This window comes from Vitis riparia, chromosome 3 (assembly GCF_004353265.1).
Source record: "Vitis riparia cultivar Riparia Gloire de Montpellier isolate 1030 chromosome 3, EGFV_Vit.rip_1.0, whole genome shotgun sequence".
Taxonomy (NCBI): Eukaryota; Viridiplantae; Streptophyta; class Magnoliopsida; order Vitales; family Vitaceae; genus Vitis; species Vitis riparia.
The window spans coordinates 199,421-218,909 of NC_048433.1; the positions used below are offsets into that span (position 1 = coordinate 199,421).

Below are 19,489 nucleotides of genomic sequence, written 5' to 3' on the forward strand. Positions count from 1 at the left end.
CTCTTTATTTATTTATTTATTATATTATTATTCGCTAAAAAAATGTTGGCTAGCATTAGAAAACGTTTCAATGGTTTTCTAATGCATACCATGTTTTCGACACTTCAAACATGGATGTTCGAAGAGCTTAGATAAAGCGAATGAAAAGTTAAAACGAAGAGAAGGAAATGGAGGCATGGGAAAATGCGCACTAGCTAAGCTAATGTGGAGGAGTGGGGCTATGGATTGAGCTCTGATGGACCTACGTTTGCTAGCTTGGTTCCAGACATATTGGGGTTGGGCTTTATTCCAGTGCCACATCTGAGTTGATCTTGGTCAAAGTTTCCGTCTTAAAAAGGTTGATTCCATTTCAAGCCTCAAGTAGAAGACTGATTTGATCATGGAAACTGAGTTTAAGACCATCCCCTCAGGGCCTCAGTCACTGATCAAAATGATGAGTCTTACCATACTCGGATTTATCGAGACAACTACGAACAAGGTAAGAATCCTGATTTATCGTTTGAAATGACAGTGCGAAAAAAACAAAAAGCAAATAAAACCTTGCCAGTACTCGGATTTGGCGCAGCAATTTAAGCTAAAAAAGTTCATTGCATGTAGAAGACTTCGGCTGGCTAGAAGCGACTGATTTAATAGTGAAACATTCCTCAAGTTTTGTCCGTTTATGCTGATGGGGCTGGCCTTCTTCTGTGCTTTTCTCTTCAGTACAGTTTAGATAACAACTTTAATCACTTCATAATGGATGAACCTGTTTGGACGCAGAGAAACTCTCAGAAATCAGACTAAAACTGCAGACACAAGGATAATGACATTACTTAGAGTTGAAAATGGTTGAAAGGTGGATATGAGAGGCTAGGGGGTGGGTCTGAAAATGACTTTGTAGCAAAGCTGCTGCTGGTGTGGTGGAAATGGCACATTGGGTTGACGTTGCAGTGATGATGACTATGGTGGAGCATGTGGTGGCTGTGGCAGTGGCAAGTGGCGACATGTCGGTGGTGGTAGTAATGGTAATTTGGTGGTATTGGTGGCGGTAAAGACGGCAATTTCTTTATTTTAGTAAATACATTTCGCTCAAACTGAAAAAGGCGGGTGTGAGGAGGGAAGGCCACGGAGATGCTGCTGCTGTTTACAAGGAGGAAGAGTGAACTAACAAGACTAAAAGATTGTTAGTATATTTATCCCTATACAGTATGTTAAAGAAATTAAAGCATATATCAATTTTGGTCAGAGGAATGGTGAAGACAATGAAGTGAAGTCCTAAACTTTCATAATTCATGCCGCCGATCCTGCCAGAAGTATGGAATATAAACCGCATACAACCAATTTTTTTTTGGGTGGGGCGGAGATTGGATTGTAAAGGAAAACTAGAGAAATTTGCTAACCCAAGAAGAGCAAAACCACACAAACACATAGCAAATAAGGTTCATATAGATATTTAGTGGAGGTAACATCGTGGAAATGCATCGTTTCTATATATATTTGAGCAAACTTTTGTACCTTTATGGGCTCAACTCTGAAGAACCTGGACAATTTCCTCCGCTCTTGATTGGATACCTTTCAGATACTCAGTAAGAATGCGCTGCTGGTAAGAACCTCCTTCCTGAGAAGAAGAACATAAGGAAAAATGCAACATTTTGAAGCTGAAACTGCTACAACCTGAATCTGAGACATGCTTACCGTTCGTATCAAAGTCCGTTCAATTCGTTTCTTAATGACAGCATAAAATACCTCTGGTGAAACATCCCCGTTACCAACTGTCATACCATTTATCAACAACTTATTCCATTCTTCCTCAGGAGCTGCAACCATGAAAAAGTATTTCAGTTGTTTGTACTTTGAGATTTTGGTTTGTCCTTTCCCTCTGCCCTCAACACAACCAAAATAATGAAACTAGTGACAATAATAGCAATAACAACAACAAAATTAAAACAGAAATAGTAAGGGAATTGAATTACACAATATCCACTAGAAGGGAAGAACATTGTATACCAAAGAAAACAAATGCGACAAGTTTCTTCAGAACTAGTTATCTACTAGTATGGAAAACTTTCATTGATTGCAATCTAGTGAGTGGACTTTAGGTACCTTTTATTACGGTCTCAAGAAAGTACTCAGCCTTTAAAATCTCATCCCCTGCACCAGAAACATAATTTATGACTAGCTGGATGATGTCTTGGAGAGTAGAGATCAAATTTCTAGTTGTAAGCAAAAAACATATAGATAAGAGATAAAGCAAGCACCAAGTATTGCAGCCAAGTGAGAGAGAGAGAGAGTATGAAGATGAAATTTACACACACACACACATATATATATAAGTAATTCAATAGTTGTTGTGACATATGTTACCAAAATGAGGGAAGAAAAAATATGACTAGTATTTATGAACAACTGAAGTAAAACTGAAACAAAAGAGACCAACCTTAACTCTATTAAGGCTGGGGCCAATTTCCCAACTTGCACAAGAACTTTTTTCCTTACCAAAAAATTGCTACAAAAACCTATATAACCATCAATATTTGCATATAAAGTCTATACCCTTGAAGCAAACCAAATTATCAATAATTCAGCACTTACTTCTATCTGCAGTTGATTTCAGTAATACCTCATAAATAAAATCCTGGCATTTCCCAAAGACAGAGACAACCTCTAAAATCACAAACCACTACAGGACTCCACATATATCCTTTTTTTCACTTCAAATGTATCATGAAGTCTGGTTTATACATATTCTCCCAACAGATGAGAGGAAGTTCAAAAACTTCAAAAAATGTGGAGGTTAGACACTTCAAGGCTTAAACGTGCCACAAAAAATCTAGTTCCCATAATTGTTTTCAATATCATCAAGCCTGGTTCAAGTGGTAAAGGGTTGGGAGGGTTTGTAGGAGACTCCATGTTTAAGTCCCAATGAGAATAAAAGTTTACCTATAAAAAAAAATATCTTGTAATAAAGATTGGACACACCATCGACCACACAGATGGCACTAAAAGGAGAAGAAAAGGAGTATCAACTCAAATACCTCCTCTTCTACTTCATGTCACGCACATCTCTTCTCCAATATCGAAACTGTACCTCAGATCACAGAAAAATAACCATGTCTTAATCAGCTTAACATCAGTTTCTTTACTAGTCACCCTCACTTTGCCACGTTACCCAAAAGAAAAAAAAAAATTAATTTGCATGCATACTACAATGAATGGCATGTTGCATGCGTATTAAGCAAGGTGATGATGCCACTATGTTTCACCAAGCGTTTGACAAAACTTGACCCATAATCTAAACAACAGACAAGTGAAGCATCAAAACCTTGAGATATATCCATTCGACTCCCTGGGACAAAGCATGAAACTGTTTTTCTAAGGAAACTAGTAATTTATTACTAGATCCGTGAAACCAAAGTAGTTCAAGGTAATCTTTTTGTGCGTATGTTCAGGTGTCATTTCCCTATTTTGGATGCTGGTGATCTAAAAAGGGCCCAAGAGGGGTACAAAAGCAAAAGGAACAATCAAACCAAAAAACAACAAACATAAGATGTAAAAGTTTCAATAAAACTGGCATCTGAAGGGTCTTTTTGGGTCCCTAGTAGGAGATGACTTCCACATAGGAAGAGGAAGCATTCCCAATCTCCGACGACTTTTAGCAGACATTTCCTCATCATTGAAGGGTGAAGTTCCATTTGTGACATAGTATAAAAACCTCCAAATCACAATTGACAATTACCTTTTTCAGATGCCATCAAATCTTTTATCTTTTCTCAATAGGGATTTACACGTAGTTTCTGCACATTTTAAAGTCTTCCCTTTTGTAAATTATAAATTTACTAAACCATTAACTTTTGAAGACAAGATCAGAGCATTCGACAGAAAATTCCAAGTAATAGCCATGTGACATATAAAGCCAAACAAGCTTATCTTCATGCTAACATGATCCGCATGCAAAACCAAGAGTACATATATAACACACTGTTGGTGGGCTATCCACAGTTTATCACAGAATGAATGACAAAGATCTTGTGAGAACTTCCATATCTAACAAAATCTTAGTGATACAACATGAAAATTCAGTATAATAATAATACCTTTCTTTGCATAACTACGTTTAGAGAGGACTCTAGAAGCATAAAGTTGCAAAACCTTTTGCAGCATAGCCTCAAGCCCTGGCTTATCTCTATCTTCTTTTGCCTGTAAATGACTAAGATGAACTCAGTAACAAAATCATACATAGATTCTCTAGGTATTCAGTGTTTAGGCAGTGGTCTTGGTAGTCTTCCTCTATATTGAAAAATGAAAACTCAACACAACTTAACAAAGCCTTAATTACAACTACATGGGATCATCAACTGAAAAAACAACCAACTTCGTAATTTTCTGGAGTTGTCCAGGTATCAGATAAATATTATGCTGTTCAGGAGTAACACCCAAACCATGAAACTTGTCAAGTCATACCATGTGACCTTACCTATATAGCTCAGAGTATTTAAGATTGTCATATACAGCTAGACCACCTCACTTACATTAATGTCATTGAGAAAGCTCTTTTATGTAGAATTAACCATTATTGAATTTTAAAAGCCAGTGAGAATTGTCTTTGTATAAATAAAACCATAGCACAATGTAGCATGACAGTTATTCTAGTACAATAATCTCATGTTAACAACATAAGAAAAACCAGGCAGTTTAAATTAAGATCAATAGCAAAGGACGCACTTGCCGTAGTTGTGCACTAACTTCTGCAAGGAAACCTTCGTCAAGCTGCCCTTCTTGCTCCCTTTGGATTATTTCCTGATTACAAGGAGAAAAATGCATAAAGTGGGAAGGGAGAGGAACAGATGTAACAATTTCTCTCTGGCATTCCAGACCAAAAAAAACAAAAGAATCGACAACTTCCAAGCAAATCTGTTGTTAGCACCTGCACACCTAAGTCACCTTGGAAAACTTGCTAAATCGCCATAACAGCTTTGTTAAGAGAAAGAAGGAATCTGAAGGGCAACAACTCTAGTCACAACAACCTTTTTTGTCACTTTTGTATTTCCATGCAAGATTAGGTGGCATCAAATCTGATACCCTTATATTGGTCAACAAGGTCAAGAAATCTATTAAATAATCAAGATATATAAAATTGCATGTCAAGACAAGTTTGCAATGCACGGAAAACATCTATTAGTGATGGACAATGAGAAGAGGTGGATAAAGAAGAATCTTATCTGCATATACAAAGAGAATAAGCTAAGGGGGCACATGGAAATAATATACATGTATAAGACATCTCTAACAGGGACAGATTTTTTCCGGTGTTTATGGGCCAGTCCATTATTCTGAGAGAGAATTCATGAGGTCTGAACTTGGGGATATTAGGGATTTGTGGAGTGATCCTTGGTGCATCGGTGGTGATTTCAATGTGGTTAGACTGCCCAGCGAAAGGAGAAATTGCCTGAATTTGTCTTCGGCAATGAGGCGTTTTTAAGAGGTAATTGATGAGTTGCAGTTGAGGGATCTGCCTCTAGCTGGGGGCTCTTACACTTGGTGTGGCAGTTTAAATAACAGATCAACTTCTAGATTCGATCGTTTTTTAGTCTCAAAGGACTAGGAGAGTCACTTTTCCAACTTTTCTCAAAGCTTGTTGCCTAAACCCACTTTTGATCATGCTCTTATTTTGTTGGATGGAGGAGGAATTAGAGGCAAAAAAACCCCTTTTCGCTTCGAAAATATGTGGTTGAAAGTGGAGTGGTTCAAAGACTTGGTCAGGAAATGGTGGACTTGCTACAATTTCAGTGGATACTATAGTCACATTCTTGCTTGTAAGTTAAAGGCTCTGAAGCAGGATCTGAAAGTGTGGAATAGAGAGGTGTTTGGAAATGTCCCTTTGAATAAAAACATCGCTCTTAGTCAAATTGGTTTCTGGGACGCCAAGGAAAGAGACTATGGTCTCTCTTTAGAGGATTGTGAGGCCTGAAGACGGGCAGTGGAGGAGTTCAGCAAGTGGGCAGTCTTGGAAGAGATCTCTTGAAGGCAAAAGTCAAGAGAATTGTGGTTGAGAGAAGGTGATAAAAATTCAAAGTTTTTTCACAAGATGGCTAATGCTCGAAGAAGAAAGAATTTTCTATCTTCTATTACAATGGATGGTAGGAAGTTGACTGAGGAAGCTGAGATAAAGGAGGGGGTGGTTAATGTGTTTCAGAATATTTTGTCAGAAAAAGGGGATTGGAGACCAAGTATTTCGGGGCTGCCTTTTTCTTTCTTCGATAGTGTTGAGGCGGGGCTCCTTGAGGAGGCTTTTCCTGTGGAAGAGGTCCAGACTGCAGTCTTTGGTTTGAATGGGGATAAACCCCCTGGACTGGATGAGTTTACATTGGCTTTTTGGAAATTTTGTTGGGACATAGTCAAACACGAAGTAATGGGTTTTTTTGCTGAATTTCACAGTTCTAACCGTTTTGAGAGAAGTTTAAATTCCACCTTTATTGTTCTCATTCCTAAGAAAGGGGGTACAGATAATTTGAAGGATTTTCGTCCTATAAGCCTGGTGGGGAATCTTTACAAGATTCTAGTTAAAGTTCTAGCTAATAGATTGAAGAGAGTGGTGGGAAATGTGATTTCGAACTCCCAACATGCCTTTGTGGAAGACAAGAGAAATTTTGGATGTTATCCTTATAGCAAATGAGGCCTTAGATTCAAGACTAAAAAGTGCAAAGGGTGGTATTATTTGCAAGATGGATATTGAAAAAGCGTATGATCATGTGAATTGGGGTTTTTTATTAGCAATCTTGGATAAGATGGGGTTTGGGATTAAATGGGTGAATTGGATGAGGTGGTGTATTTCTTCAACCCGTTTCTCAATCTTGCTTAATGGTTCTCCTGTAGGCTTTTTCCAAAGTTCTAGAGGCCTAAGACAAGGAGATTCTCTTTCTCCTTTCCTTTTCATTTTAGCAATGGAGGCGTTGTCTTCTATATTGAATAAGGCTTTACAAGGAGGCTTTCTTGAGGATTTCATGGATGGTGGGAGAGGAGGTGAGGGTGTGGTTGTTTCTCATATTTTATTTGCTGATGACACACTAGTTTTTTGTGATGCAAGCAAGGAGCATGTGGAGGTCTTAAGTTGGGCTTTTCTGTGATTTGAAGTGATTTTCGAGCTAAAAATCAATCTTCACAAAAGCGAGCTGATTCCAGTGGGGATGGTTCCTAATTTTGAGGACTTGGCTAGGGTGTTGGGCTGCAAAGTGGGTTCTCTTCCTCTTGTTATTTGGGTCTGCCTTTGGGAGCTGCTTTCAAATCATCTCGGGTTTGGGATGTAGTGGAGAAGAGATTTCAAAAACGGCTCGCTTTGTGGAAGCGACAATATTTGTCCAAAGGAGGAAGGTTGACTTTGGCAAAGAGCACTCTTTCTAGCCTCCCAATTTACTTTATGTCGTTATTTATCATTCCTCGCAAGGTGAGCCTAAGGTTGGAAAAGATTCAAAGAGACTTCCTTTGGGGGGGAGGAGCTTCTCAAAGTAAGCCGCATTTGGTGAATTGGTCTATTGTTTGCATGGAGAAAAAGGAAGGGGGCTTAGGTATCAGAAACCTTTCTAGGTTGAATAAGGCTCTTCTTGGAAAATGGTGTTGGAGATTTGCTTCGGAGCAAGATTCTTTATGGAACCAAGTGATTGTAAGGAAATTTGGAGAGGAAGAAGGACGTTGGTGTTCTGGCGCTTCAAGGGAGATCATGGAGTGGGGCTTTGGAAGGCGATTAGGAATGGGTGGATGGAGTTTAGCAAAAGGGTGGCTTTTAAGGTGGGGGATGGTAGAAGAGTGCGGCTTTGGAAGGATAGGTGGTGTGGAGAGGATTCTTTGGAAGAGGCTTTTCCAAGCTTGTACTCTCTGGCCTCCTCCAGGGATGCTTGGGTAACTCAGTTATGGGATCAGTCCGGGAATTTGGGTCATTCGAACCCTGTATTCACAAGACTTAACAATGATAGGGAGATGGAAGAGGTGGAAACTTTTTTCAATAGGTTACATGGTCATGCACTTAGAAGGGGTGATGAGGATGTCATGTCTTGGAGGGTTTCAAAGAAAGGTTTCTTTACAATTAAGTCTTTCTTCTCATCCCTAGTTCCATGCATCGGTAGAGAGTTCCCTTCAAGCTTAGTTTGGAATCCTTGGGTTCCAAAGAGAGTCAGCTTTTTTGCTTGGGAGGTTATTTGGGGAAGAATTCTAACTATAGATCAACTAAAAAGGAGGGGTTGGGTCTTACCAAGTAGGTGCTATTTGTGTAAAGCGGATGAAGAATCAGCAAATCATGTGCTTATTCATTGTCCCAAGGTAGCTATGATTTGGCACCTTATTTTTGCTCTTTTTGGTGTTCATTGGGTTTTGCCCAATTCTATCAAGGAAACCATTCTTGGTTGGAACAACACTTTTGTTGGAAAGAAAAGAAAAAAGGCATGGAATGCAGCCCCTTTATGTTTATTTTGGACTTTATGGAAGAAAAGAAATAGAAGAATCTTTGAAGATACTGAATTAGCGGATCAAGCTACTTTACGGTCTTTTTTGTACATGTTTTCGGATTGGATTAGGGTGCATGTAGATTGTAATTCATGGTCCGTTTTTTATTTCATTGATTGGTTGGGTTGTAAGTAAGGGATTTTTTTGCTTTTTTCTTCTCCCTTTGGCCTTGTTGCCTTGTATACTTCGTGTATACTTTCAGGAGTACTTCAGGCTTTCTAATACAATTGCTTTTACTTATCAAAAAAAAAAAGGGACAGACATTCGACAGGAAAATGCAAAATAGTTCAACCAAATTAAGAGAAAAGAGTTACTTTCTCCATTAGACTGAGAGCTTCAGGATCCCTAGGAGGCCATGAAATCTCTTCCTCTTCATCAACTACAGGCCTTAAAATTTCCTTCAAAACATCAGTAGCTGACTCTATTTTTTGCTGCAGATAACAAAAGAAATAACAATTCAAATATATATTAAGGAAGTGAAATAAAGAAAAAGGAAAAAGAAATACCAATGTAGATCTCAGGAATGACTTAAATTTCATTTTTGCCTGTGTGTCTGTGTGTCTGTGTGTCTATGTGTGAGAGAGAGAGAGAACAGCACCTTGGTCTTATGGACAAGGCGATCCACTATGCTCATTACAGATAAAGCCAATTCCTCATAATCTTTCTGCAGGCACATTAATAACAGACCAAGACATTTGTAAACAAAACAGGAGCAAGAAGAAGATTAACCTTGGAAAAATCATTGAAAAAGGTAAAATCAACCAAGTCAAAAACCATGCTTTATCATCCTCAGATTTGCAGGTATCAGTTCTCGCTGCAAGTCGTATCCAAAAGCTCTCATTGAAAGCAAGAACATTTTCAACCACAAGCTTCTGAAGCTGTTTACAAAAACAAAAAAAAAAAAAACACATAATTTCCAATTGGCTTTCGTGAAAATAATGCCAAAACAAACAGCGCAGAACTGCTTACTTCATTTGCATTTGCTTCTCGCAGCATATCTATCAGTCTATCCACTTCAACAGTCTTTTGGAACAATTTTTCCGCATCTTGATTGACTGCACATATCAAAGTTCTCCTGTTTATTAAATCCAAGCACATCATTTTACTATAAACAGCTCCATCAATCAGATAAAACAAATAACAGACCATATCAATATTAAGAGGCATTTTAATATATTTAAACATGAATGAATCATGTCATAAGGCCTTTATGGGTTTATTCTAGTTATCTTCCTGATAATTTCAGCCAACAAAATCAGGAAGAGAGAGAGAGAAGAAAAAACAAAAGACAGGTGAAAGAAGTTAGTCTAATTAGCCAGGTGAGAACTAGAGAACATGGAAAAATAAAAAATAATAATAATAAAAATAAATAAAAATAGAGTGTCTATGAATAGATGAGCAGAGGGGGAATCAAAGAGCACAAAAATTAGCCTATACTTCACCTCATTGATTGACATCTCAAATCCAACCTAAGAGTTTCCTCAGCTTCCAACCACTACTTGTTCTTAATTTTTAAGTGGCCTGAGTAACATGATAGAGGAAGCGTGCCAATGCCAACCCCAAATATGGAATTGCATTAGTAGCACAGCCAACATTGACATACAAACTAAGGAGACAATGATAAGGTGAGAGAGGAAAGCCACCCACTCAAAGAAGGCAATGAGTGTTGGCCAGTGGCAAAACTACAAATTATTTCTGACTGAACTCAGTTCAGTCATTACAAAAGGATATAGCAATGATATGGGTAACCCTGAAAATCTTTTAAATGACATGCATTTTTCACCTCTCAGATGATTTATGAAAAATTTTAAGATTGCTTACTCGGATTCATCAAGGTAAAACAACCAACATTCATAGCTAAGTATATGCAGAAAAAGAGTATGAGATGACATGAATGCTATAATAAGAAAACAAAAATTGTTCGTATAACAAAGTTGAACCAAAGAACTGATACCTCTTATTATATCCCATTAAAGCAGATGAAGAAAATGCCTTGAGCTTTTCCATCCCAATGGTCCATCTTGGAAGCAATGAACTCTACATTACAAAGAGCAATGCAACCTTGAAATTAAAATAAAGGGATCTTTCACCTAACAATCTTACATTTTATACTGTCATGGTTTCAAACTGTGAAAATGATTGGATTCAAAAATGTTAATTGTCTCCTCAGGAACCAAACTGACATAAAGGAATTAAAATATTGCAAACTTAAAAACAAAAACTTCATTCAGCTACACTTAATCAACTTTTTGGCTTATTTAAATAGAAAATATGAAAAACTCGAATTTTCTTTTTTGCTTTTCTTCCCCATTTTCTCAGCAACCAAGGGAAGGAAAGGGTTCAAACCCTGAAATTACAAATCCAAAAAACAAAAACTTCATTCAACTAAACTTAATACAATTTTTTTGCATTACTTGCATTGCAAATTACAATGAAAAATAAATAAAGCAACCTAAAATCCATTCTATATTATTTTCCTGAATTTTCTCCGGTAAGAAACGATTAAAAGCAGGAAATTCGAAATCCAAAAAATAAAATGGTCATTCAACTAAACCTAATACAACTGTTTTGCCTTACTCCAACTACACATTTTGAAAAAATAAAAAATAAAACAAAAAATCGTCCGAAATTGTAATTTATCTGCAGTTTCCAAGCAACCAAAAGGAAGGAAATAATTGAAAGCATGAAAATCTCAATTAGAGTTTGAGCGAAGCATAAGAATTTGGAATAAATAAAGCAAAAAAGAAAAATACCCGAAAATGGAGAGAACTGGAAGAACTGTACGCGGGAACCGGAGAAAGCGAAATGGCGAAGTGTGTGGCCATTTTGGGAGGTTGGGCTATGGCGGGAGAGGCCACAAATCATCTGCTTTAACCAGATATCCACCGCATGGGCCCCACTCTCAAAGCCCATCTTTTCGAATAATAGGCACAATCGGTTTGGGCTCACCCTGGGCCTTCCCATTGAGAATTAATATTGCCTCGAAAACACGGCATATGTTTGAATGCTGTCTTAGATAAAATCAATTAGTATCTGGTGAGGGTAAATAAAACCTTTTATGACATTTAATATCATTATCATCAAACTCATCTCCGAGCTTAATAACGACATTATTATATCCTAATATGCAGGTTCAATTACACTACCAAAAAGCACTTTTTGACACCTACTAGAAAATACATGTACAACACGGGTCTCATTACTTTATATTCAAGTATCATTATTTTATATCTCATATGCGATTTTATTATTTCATATCTTGATTTCATTTATTTATACTTTAACTTCTTATTTTTTTATCATCATTTAACGATTTGAATTTCATCATGCACTTTGAACAAGCCAAATTTGAAGTCTGTTAGGTGTTGATTTGATACCTTATATTTTTCCTATAAATTGCTAAGACGAGGATTGGAATGGAAAATTCAAACTAAATTACTTACTAAAAATGACAATATGAATCAAAAGTTACTTTTCATGAAAACCATAACCTTATTCTTATTAAGATTTTAATGTTTCTCTTTTTATATGATATTCTAATTTATCTTTATTTTCATTTTCATGATCATGGACCAAACAATTTAAATATTTTATTTGTCTTGTAAGGTATTAAATGATGTATTAGTGGTTATCAACGAAGATGGTATTTGATAAATTAACTTAATAACTTAATTTAAATGATTTGGTAGATTAAGTATGTTGCTTATTTATAGAAATAACTTAATATAATGAAACTTAGGTACTAAGCTAAAATAGTTAGTTTATTCTTAATCTTAAATCATTTTTATCTTATTTGCTTATACTAATGAAAGTATATTTTAGAATTACGATTTTACGTCTATGACTCATTCTTTATAATAAATATTTTATTATTATTTTTATCTATTTGCAATGCTTTAAATATGAATATCTTATATATAAATATGTTACTTAAAATTAATGAAAATAAAGATGAGTTAAAATCAATAAAGATAAATATTAGTTAAAATTAATGAGTGTAGATGTTTCAGTTTGATGATTTAGAATAAATTTTAAATTAATTTTATTAAACAAGTAAAGTAAATAATTAATAAGATTTAAGTTAACTTTAAATTAATTTAATTTAAAATCAACTTAAATGGTTAATTAATGAATATTATATTTTACAAAAAAACTCATAACTCAAATTAAAGTAAAAAAACTTTTAATTGATTTTATTTTCTTAAAATAAGAGGCTTTTGAGGGCGACAAATATTCTTTTTAATATTTTGCTCCATTAATCTTTTGATAAACCTAGTAGTATATGATATAAATATTATAAAATTAAGAATTTATATAGTTAAAAACCAGGGTGACAATTAGAACAAATTGATCTAATTCAACCTAGACCTATTCCGAAGTTGGTGAGGATTTGGATAAGTACTTAATACCGTTCAATTGCGGTTTATCTTTCGGAACTCAAAACTTAATTCTAGATTTGGGCAAAATGTGTTGGAAAAAATTTCCAATTATGGACCTACTTTAATTGTACATGTATGCTATCTATTATTAGCATATTAAAAGTTATCAATTATTTGTTAGGCCTTTAAGGCATGTCTTGAGGGGTATGGGCTTGCAAGACCACCTATAAATATATTTTATTTTATTTATTTATGATGAGTCAATAAATAAAATAAAATATAGAACTGGTATAAATAGAATTATAGTCCAGAGTCTAAATAAGAGGTACTGCTATTTTACTCACATTTCATTGTTGAGTGAAGTTCAAGTTTTTTACGATACATTGTTTTAGACATAGAAGACTCAAAACCTCAGTCTTGTACTCCAATTGATAAGTATGTCTTCCTAAACTTTTCTTAATGATTTACATGAGATTTTGGTACGATTAATTCAAATTTTGGTATAATTTTCTTACAAATTGAACCTAACCCAAACCCAATTTAAAATTTTATAACGTTTATAATTTATATAATCATATAAAAATATTTTGTTTATATTATTTTAAATAATATTTTATTATTATATCAAAGTAATGTGTTATTTATGATTTATTTATATAAATGTATAATAGATAGAGTTTGAATAAATAATTAAAAAAAACAATACAATTCCAAATTGATTCTCATCAAACTCAAGCTAGTGTAACACCCCATCCTTAAAAAATAAGGATAAATTGGGTTCAAATGGAGGATCTTTGATTAGAGATCTAATTAAACTAGGGTTTACAATAAATGTTTATTGATTTAATTTAGACTGGGGTTGGGTATAAAACCAACTTGAAGGGCACAAGTTAAAATTAAAACTCACTTAAACCTATGAATATGACAAATCCTCGAATCTATCAATTAGCTTTTAATTTCCAAGACAATTAGACGGTTATGAAATACAAAATTGTCCAATTTCATTGATGAGAATCGTGATTGATGATGATGACTCATATGGGATGTCGATGTCAACTCTATCCCTATCCCGTTCTAACATGTTCCTCACGTCCGACCACCTTAATTATATGAAAATGTCAATAACAAATAAAAATATTCAACAAATATTGTTATAAACTCATCTTTTATTATGATAAAGTTAACATTTTTAATATTTCAAAATTAAAGTTAAAGTTTTTAAAATTAGTATTATAAAAATTTTATTAAATTTAAAATAACTTCTATGAATATAAATAAAGCTTTTAATTCAAAACTTAAATTATAAAGGTTAATATTAAATGAATTCATAATTTTGGATAAAAATAAGATTTTATTTTATGTTAGGTTATCAATTAACCTAAAAATTTTAATTATTAAGTAGAGGTCACTCGACAATATAGATCAGACTCGAGAACGTAAGGATATCTTAGTCCACGTAGATCGTTTTTTTTTTTTTTTTTACATAAAGTTTTATTATTTTGTATCTCATGTATATAGTCTCATTGACTCTATTATTTTTGTAGTTGGTATATGATCCCAATACTTTATATCTTAACTCTATTATTTTGCACCACAATTCTATATCCTTGAAAATGTCGGATTTTGTTATGCTTATGAATAGTCTGCGTCACCGAATAAATGCAATAGATTTTTCCATGAGAGTAGAATTTTTAGAAGATGAGCTGTCACTTAGGAGTGATTTAAGGAGGAATGATTCATGGTACACCACAAAAAATCCCAAGGAAGTGGTGGCATCAAAATGTTGACCCAAATTATCTCATCCATGTGAAACACCGTGCAGCCCTCCGTTTACTTGAAAGGGTCATTTGATTAAAATGACCTCTTAAAACCTAAATTTTGAAATTTAATCCCATAAAAATATTCTCATTATTTTCTTATAAAAATAATAATAGTTTTTAAAACCTACATGTAAATACTTAAAATAAAAAAAACATTTATGTTAAAAATGGATTACTTAAAAAAAAAAAACATAGGAATGGTTAAATTTTCGATTTTAAGATTATTTCATCTCTTTTAATCAAATATTTCTACTTGAAATACATTTCTCGTTTCTTATCCACTTTCCCTCTTGAGTTCAATTCAGGATTTAGTGAGGATCGTTCATATTTTCGTATCAAAAAGTGTCATTTGTCATATAGTGTGTTGTTTTATTTAATTGCTTATTTTATAATTTTATTCGCCCATGAATTTAGTTAATGGATGGTGTGATGCCATCTGTGAAAATTTTACTCAAGAAAGAATTTTTTTTTTCTCTCAATTTTTCTAATGTCGGGTTTTCGGATAAAATAAATGCTTAAATAACTTTTAGTTTCTTAGAATCCAATCTAAACAGAGCATTTTTAATTTATTTTGTTGTAAAATGTAAGAAATTAATTATAATTAATAATAAGCATTATTTGATCGAAATTGGATAATTGAATGACTCCCAAGCACTTGATTTTAGCACAATTATTTTTATTGACAAGAGCATACATTAAAGGTCAAAAATGCAGGCTATAAAATACGGGAATGACTTGTACCGAAGGTAATAAATCCCTTTTGGGATCGCCCACAGATTTGAAAAACCTTGAGAATCAAGCAATTTTCTCTCAAAACACTCCAAAAACAGTTGCCAAATTATTGCAAGGACGTTGAGAAAATGAAGCTCTTTTGCCATAAAAAGTAACCCAAAAAAATAACGTGCCATCCCCTCAATCAAGATCTTGAAAAAGTACCATTCTATAATATCTCCTAATATTTTATATTGAATTGGCAGTACATCATGTTGAAAATAGATAATCTTAATTTCGTTTTTTTTTATGAGAAAACTCTAATTTAAGGCTCATTTTGGAGTAATCCCAATTAAACTACTTTTAGTTTATAACGTATTCATTACAAACGCTTTTTTAAAACAATCACTAGGTGTTTAGATATTTAAAAAAATGCACTTTTTATAATGTGTTATATAACAAGAAAAAAAAAAAGATTTTTAGAAAAATTGATAACTAAATGATTATCCAAAACTCACTTTTAATGATTTTCCAAGTTTCAAAATTAGTTTTGAAAAAATTGTCAAATATTTAGGTCTTATTTGTTAACTGTTTTTAAAAAATTAATTTTTAATAACAGTTTTTAAAAATTATTTTATAAAATATTATAGAACAAAAGTATGTTTGAAAATTTAAAATGTTTTTAACATATTTTTAATAATTTTAATTAAGATACTATTAAAAGAAAGTGTTACTACTAAAGATGCTTTAATCATAATTATTTTGAAATAAACTCTCATCATACTCATAATCACTATTATAATAGTGTATTTCTCACAAATAACTTGTTTAAAAGTCATACAACCTTAAGTCTTGGAGTGTGCTATAATTCTATTCTACACTTTCTCAAATCTTGCTTAGAGTTATAAGAAATACAATGTTTTGTATACATAAACTAGTAGTTAATAAAAAAAGAATATGAATCACTAAATCGATATTTAAATAGTAACTTTCAACTATTTAAAGTGCATGATGAAATATGAACCTACAAATATTTAAGATATAATAAGATTAAAATATAAAAAAATAAAATCAAAATACAAAATAATAAAATCCACATCCTTGGTTAGACCCAATTGTTTATTAGACATATGGGGAGTGGGGATTCAATATTTTTGACCAAAGTGGCTTTCATCAACCCCAAAAGCTCATAAATTAGACAATGTGTAGCACAATAATCAATAATGGAGCCTATATAATAAGAAAATGGTGGTTCTTGCGTGAGAGCTGACGCCTGTGATGCTTCAACCACTAAATAATTGAAAATGGTGTGATTTTAAACCCGGGTTTATAGGCTTTCCAGCATGGATAAAGCTCATTTTTGTTGCTTTGTGCCCTTGGAAAGAGGCTAATGATTCCCCCACAAACCTCAAGTTTTTGGATTCCTCACATGGGAAACACAACTTTCTCCAAGAACCCTAATTTTATTAATAGTATGAGTCCTTTGGACTTTTACCAAGTGCTTTGTGGCTAGTTGCAAGGTATTTGTACTATTGGAATTAAGTCAATGCAGCTAATAGGGTTTGTTCTTCACTTCTCTGTGAGTTAAATTCTAAAGTGGGGGAAGTAGCTTCCAATTTGCCATTTTGCCTTTTTGCCGACCTAAGTTAAAAAGGCAATTTTTGGAGACTTCATGTATTCATTTTCAACTCATCTCTTGATGCTCTGTCTAGTTCATTGAATTAAGCATTCTTTGTCCTATAAAGGTATGCAAATAAAGTGTAGAGGGAGGTTTCTAGCCTCTTTTTTTGGACTTTATTTGGGGTAGAAATACATTCTCAACCAATTCATTGTGGTGGGTAGAGCTACTATATTTTGTTTGGTTTTGTTTTTTTTTTATATTTCTCTAATGATTGTTGCAAATTGAGAATATTTCTAAGTATGGGTTGCATTTGTTTTTAACAAGTCAAAAACTTTGTTTTAAAAATTAAATAAAAATTGTTTTATGTGTTTAACTTATAACTTAAAATTTTTAATTTAATTCTATTTTTATTAAATTATTATTTAAAAAATATGTTTTGTGGTATGAAAAGTGTACACACAAATCCTAAAAAATTTAAAAATATAGTTTAAGAATAATTTTTCACTATTAACAACAACAATAATCAAAATAACAATGTTTTTAGAACCAAATTGATGATTGAATCGAAAAAGTTATTAATTCACGATTTATTGGTTGGACTGCGATCATCGGTTATAAATAATAATTTAGTAAACTCTTGTGATTTTAAACGATATATATACAAAAATGGCTGATTACATATCATATCCACTTAATAATCGTCTTATCTTATGGAATTAGGATACCACTCAAACAAACAAATGTAGCTTATGATATGAAATAAACATCAAACATTAGGGTCAAATATTGAATGTAATGACTCATTTTAACTCTTGTAAATATTATCTATCTTAAACCCATTATAATCCTTCCAATAGATAATTTAATGTGATGGATTTAACGACCTTTACAATTAGTTTATTTACAACACGTGCTAAAAATTATAATAAAGTAGTTTATAGGTGTCTTCTTGACAAATTTGATTTTACTGAAGATAATAAGAACTTTTACTCCCAACCATTTATGAATTAAGAAGACTCTTTTTATCATGAAATCATGAATTTTTGGTGATTTTTATGACTCGAAATCTATTATTATTATATCAAAATTATATTTTTTAAAATTATGAATTTTAATTTAGTTTCATTTTAAAACTAAAATAAAAATAAAATACCATTTTACTCAAGAATTTAGATGGAGAGTAACATGTTTGATTGATACTTTTAGTCAAACCTTCTCTCACGTTAAACACCATAAGATGGAATGGGCCCATGTGATAATCCAATTTATTGGCACTCAAGATTCACGTTGCAAAGAAGCTTCACCTCATATATCTTAAAAATAAAATTATATAAAAAAAAAACTTAATTCAAGTCCCACATCCATTATGCATTCGACTTTAGAAAAGCGGCCACAGTGCAGCAAAACTTCATTTCAAACCGCTTTAACCGACGGAAGGGGTGTGATGCTCCCATTTTCAAATTAAATGTGAAAAGACTTATGGCCCCTATTATCTACCCTACCAAAAGGTAGGCATTGGATTGATCTTGACGTTTTCAAAATCCGCCCCTCGTTTACAAGTTATTGAGCACCCATCGTTAATAACCCTTTTATAATCATTTTTAAAATCATTTAATATTTGAAAAATCTTTAACATTCAAATATTAAAAAAATTATAAATATTTTTTAAAATTACTATCAAATATATTCTTAAATGAAGTGATGGGATAATATTAATATAAGATCATAAATATATAATTATACAAGCAAAAAATAAAATTTTACTATTCAATTTCAATGATATTTTAACAACTATGCATATTTTATACTTCTACTATCTTAAACATTATTGCATTTCCTAATCTATATTATTTAAGATAAGTATGTTAAAGTTTTGAAATTTTTATTTAATTGAATATTTAACAAAAGGAAAACATCCCTTCAATCGGAGGACTCCAATATGCCCCGTTTTGATAAGAAAATAAGAAGAGTTGGCCTTGAAATGCATGACCGAATCAACCAAAGAACGGTTCAACCATTGGGTCAAGTGAATTAAATGGAAAAAGCCCTTTTGATGGTCCAATGTCAAGCCAATGATCTAATTTTTAAAACATTAATGAATTGTCCCACGACTACGAGATTTCACAGGGTTTCCCCACAAGTCATCCCAGCTATGCTGAACCCCAATTATTAAGACCCGGTCGGGATTTTATTAATACCACTAATATATTCAGTCAGATCCACCAAACCATCGTGAGCCACGATGATAAATGAACTCCATGTAAAAAGGAAATTCTATGGCCTAATTAAAGCTTTTGAGGAACAATGTGTAGAAGTGAGATATTTTTCTTGAGCGGACGCATGGACCCATCGGCCCATGGACCCATCTCTTATCTCTGACTCATATCGTACTATTGTATTATTATTCAAATGTATATTCCTTTTGGTTACTCCAAAAGAGGCCCGTGGATGGATAAATGCTAAAATAAAAGCCTACCCCTTCCCCT

The 19,489-nt window shown here is 33.2% G+C and overlaps 1 protein-coding gene across 1 annotated transcript; it reads right to left on the reverse strand.

Annotated features, from left to right (window-relative positions):
- Positions 1-321: 321 nt before the first annotated feature.
- LOC117911855 lies at positions 322-11,306 on the reverse strand. Its single transcript, XM_034826277.1, has 12 exons — positions 11,226-11,306; positions 10,427-10,509; positions 9,442-9,547; positions 9,252-9,350; positions 9,071-9,136; positions 8,787-8,903; positions 4,702-4,776; positions 4,074-4,176; positions 2,083-2,130; positions 1,675-1,796; positions 1,495-1,597; positions 322-745 (listed from the first exon to the last, which is right to left on the reverse strand). The coding sequence occupies exons 1-11, from the start codon at positions 11,295-11,297 to the stop codon at positions 1,505-1,507; spliced, it is 984 nt and encodes a 327-aa protein (XP_034682168.1). The 5' UTR covers positions 11,298-11,306; the 3' UTR covers positions 322-745; positions 1,495-1,504.
- Between the last annotated feature and the right edge of the window lie 8,183 nt (positions 11,307-19,489).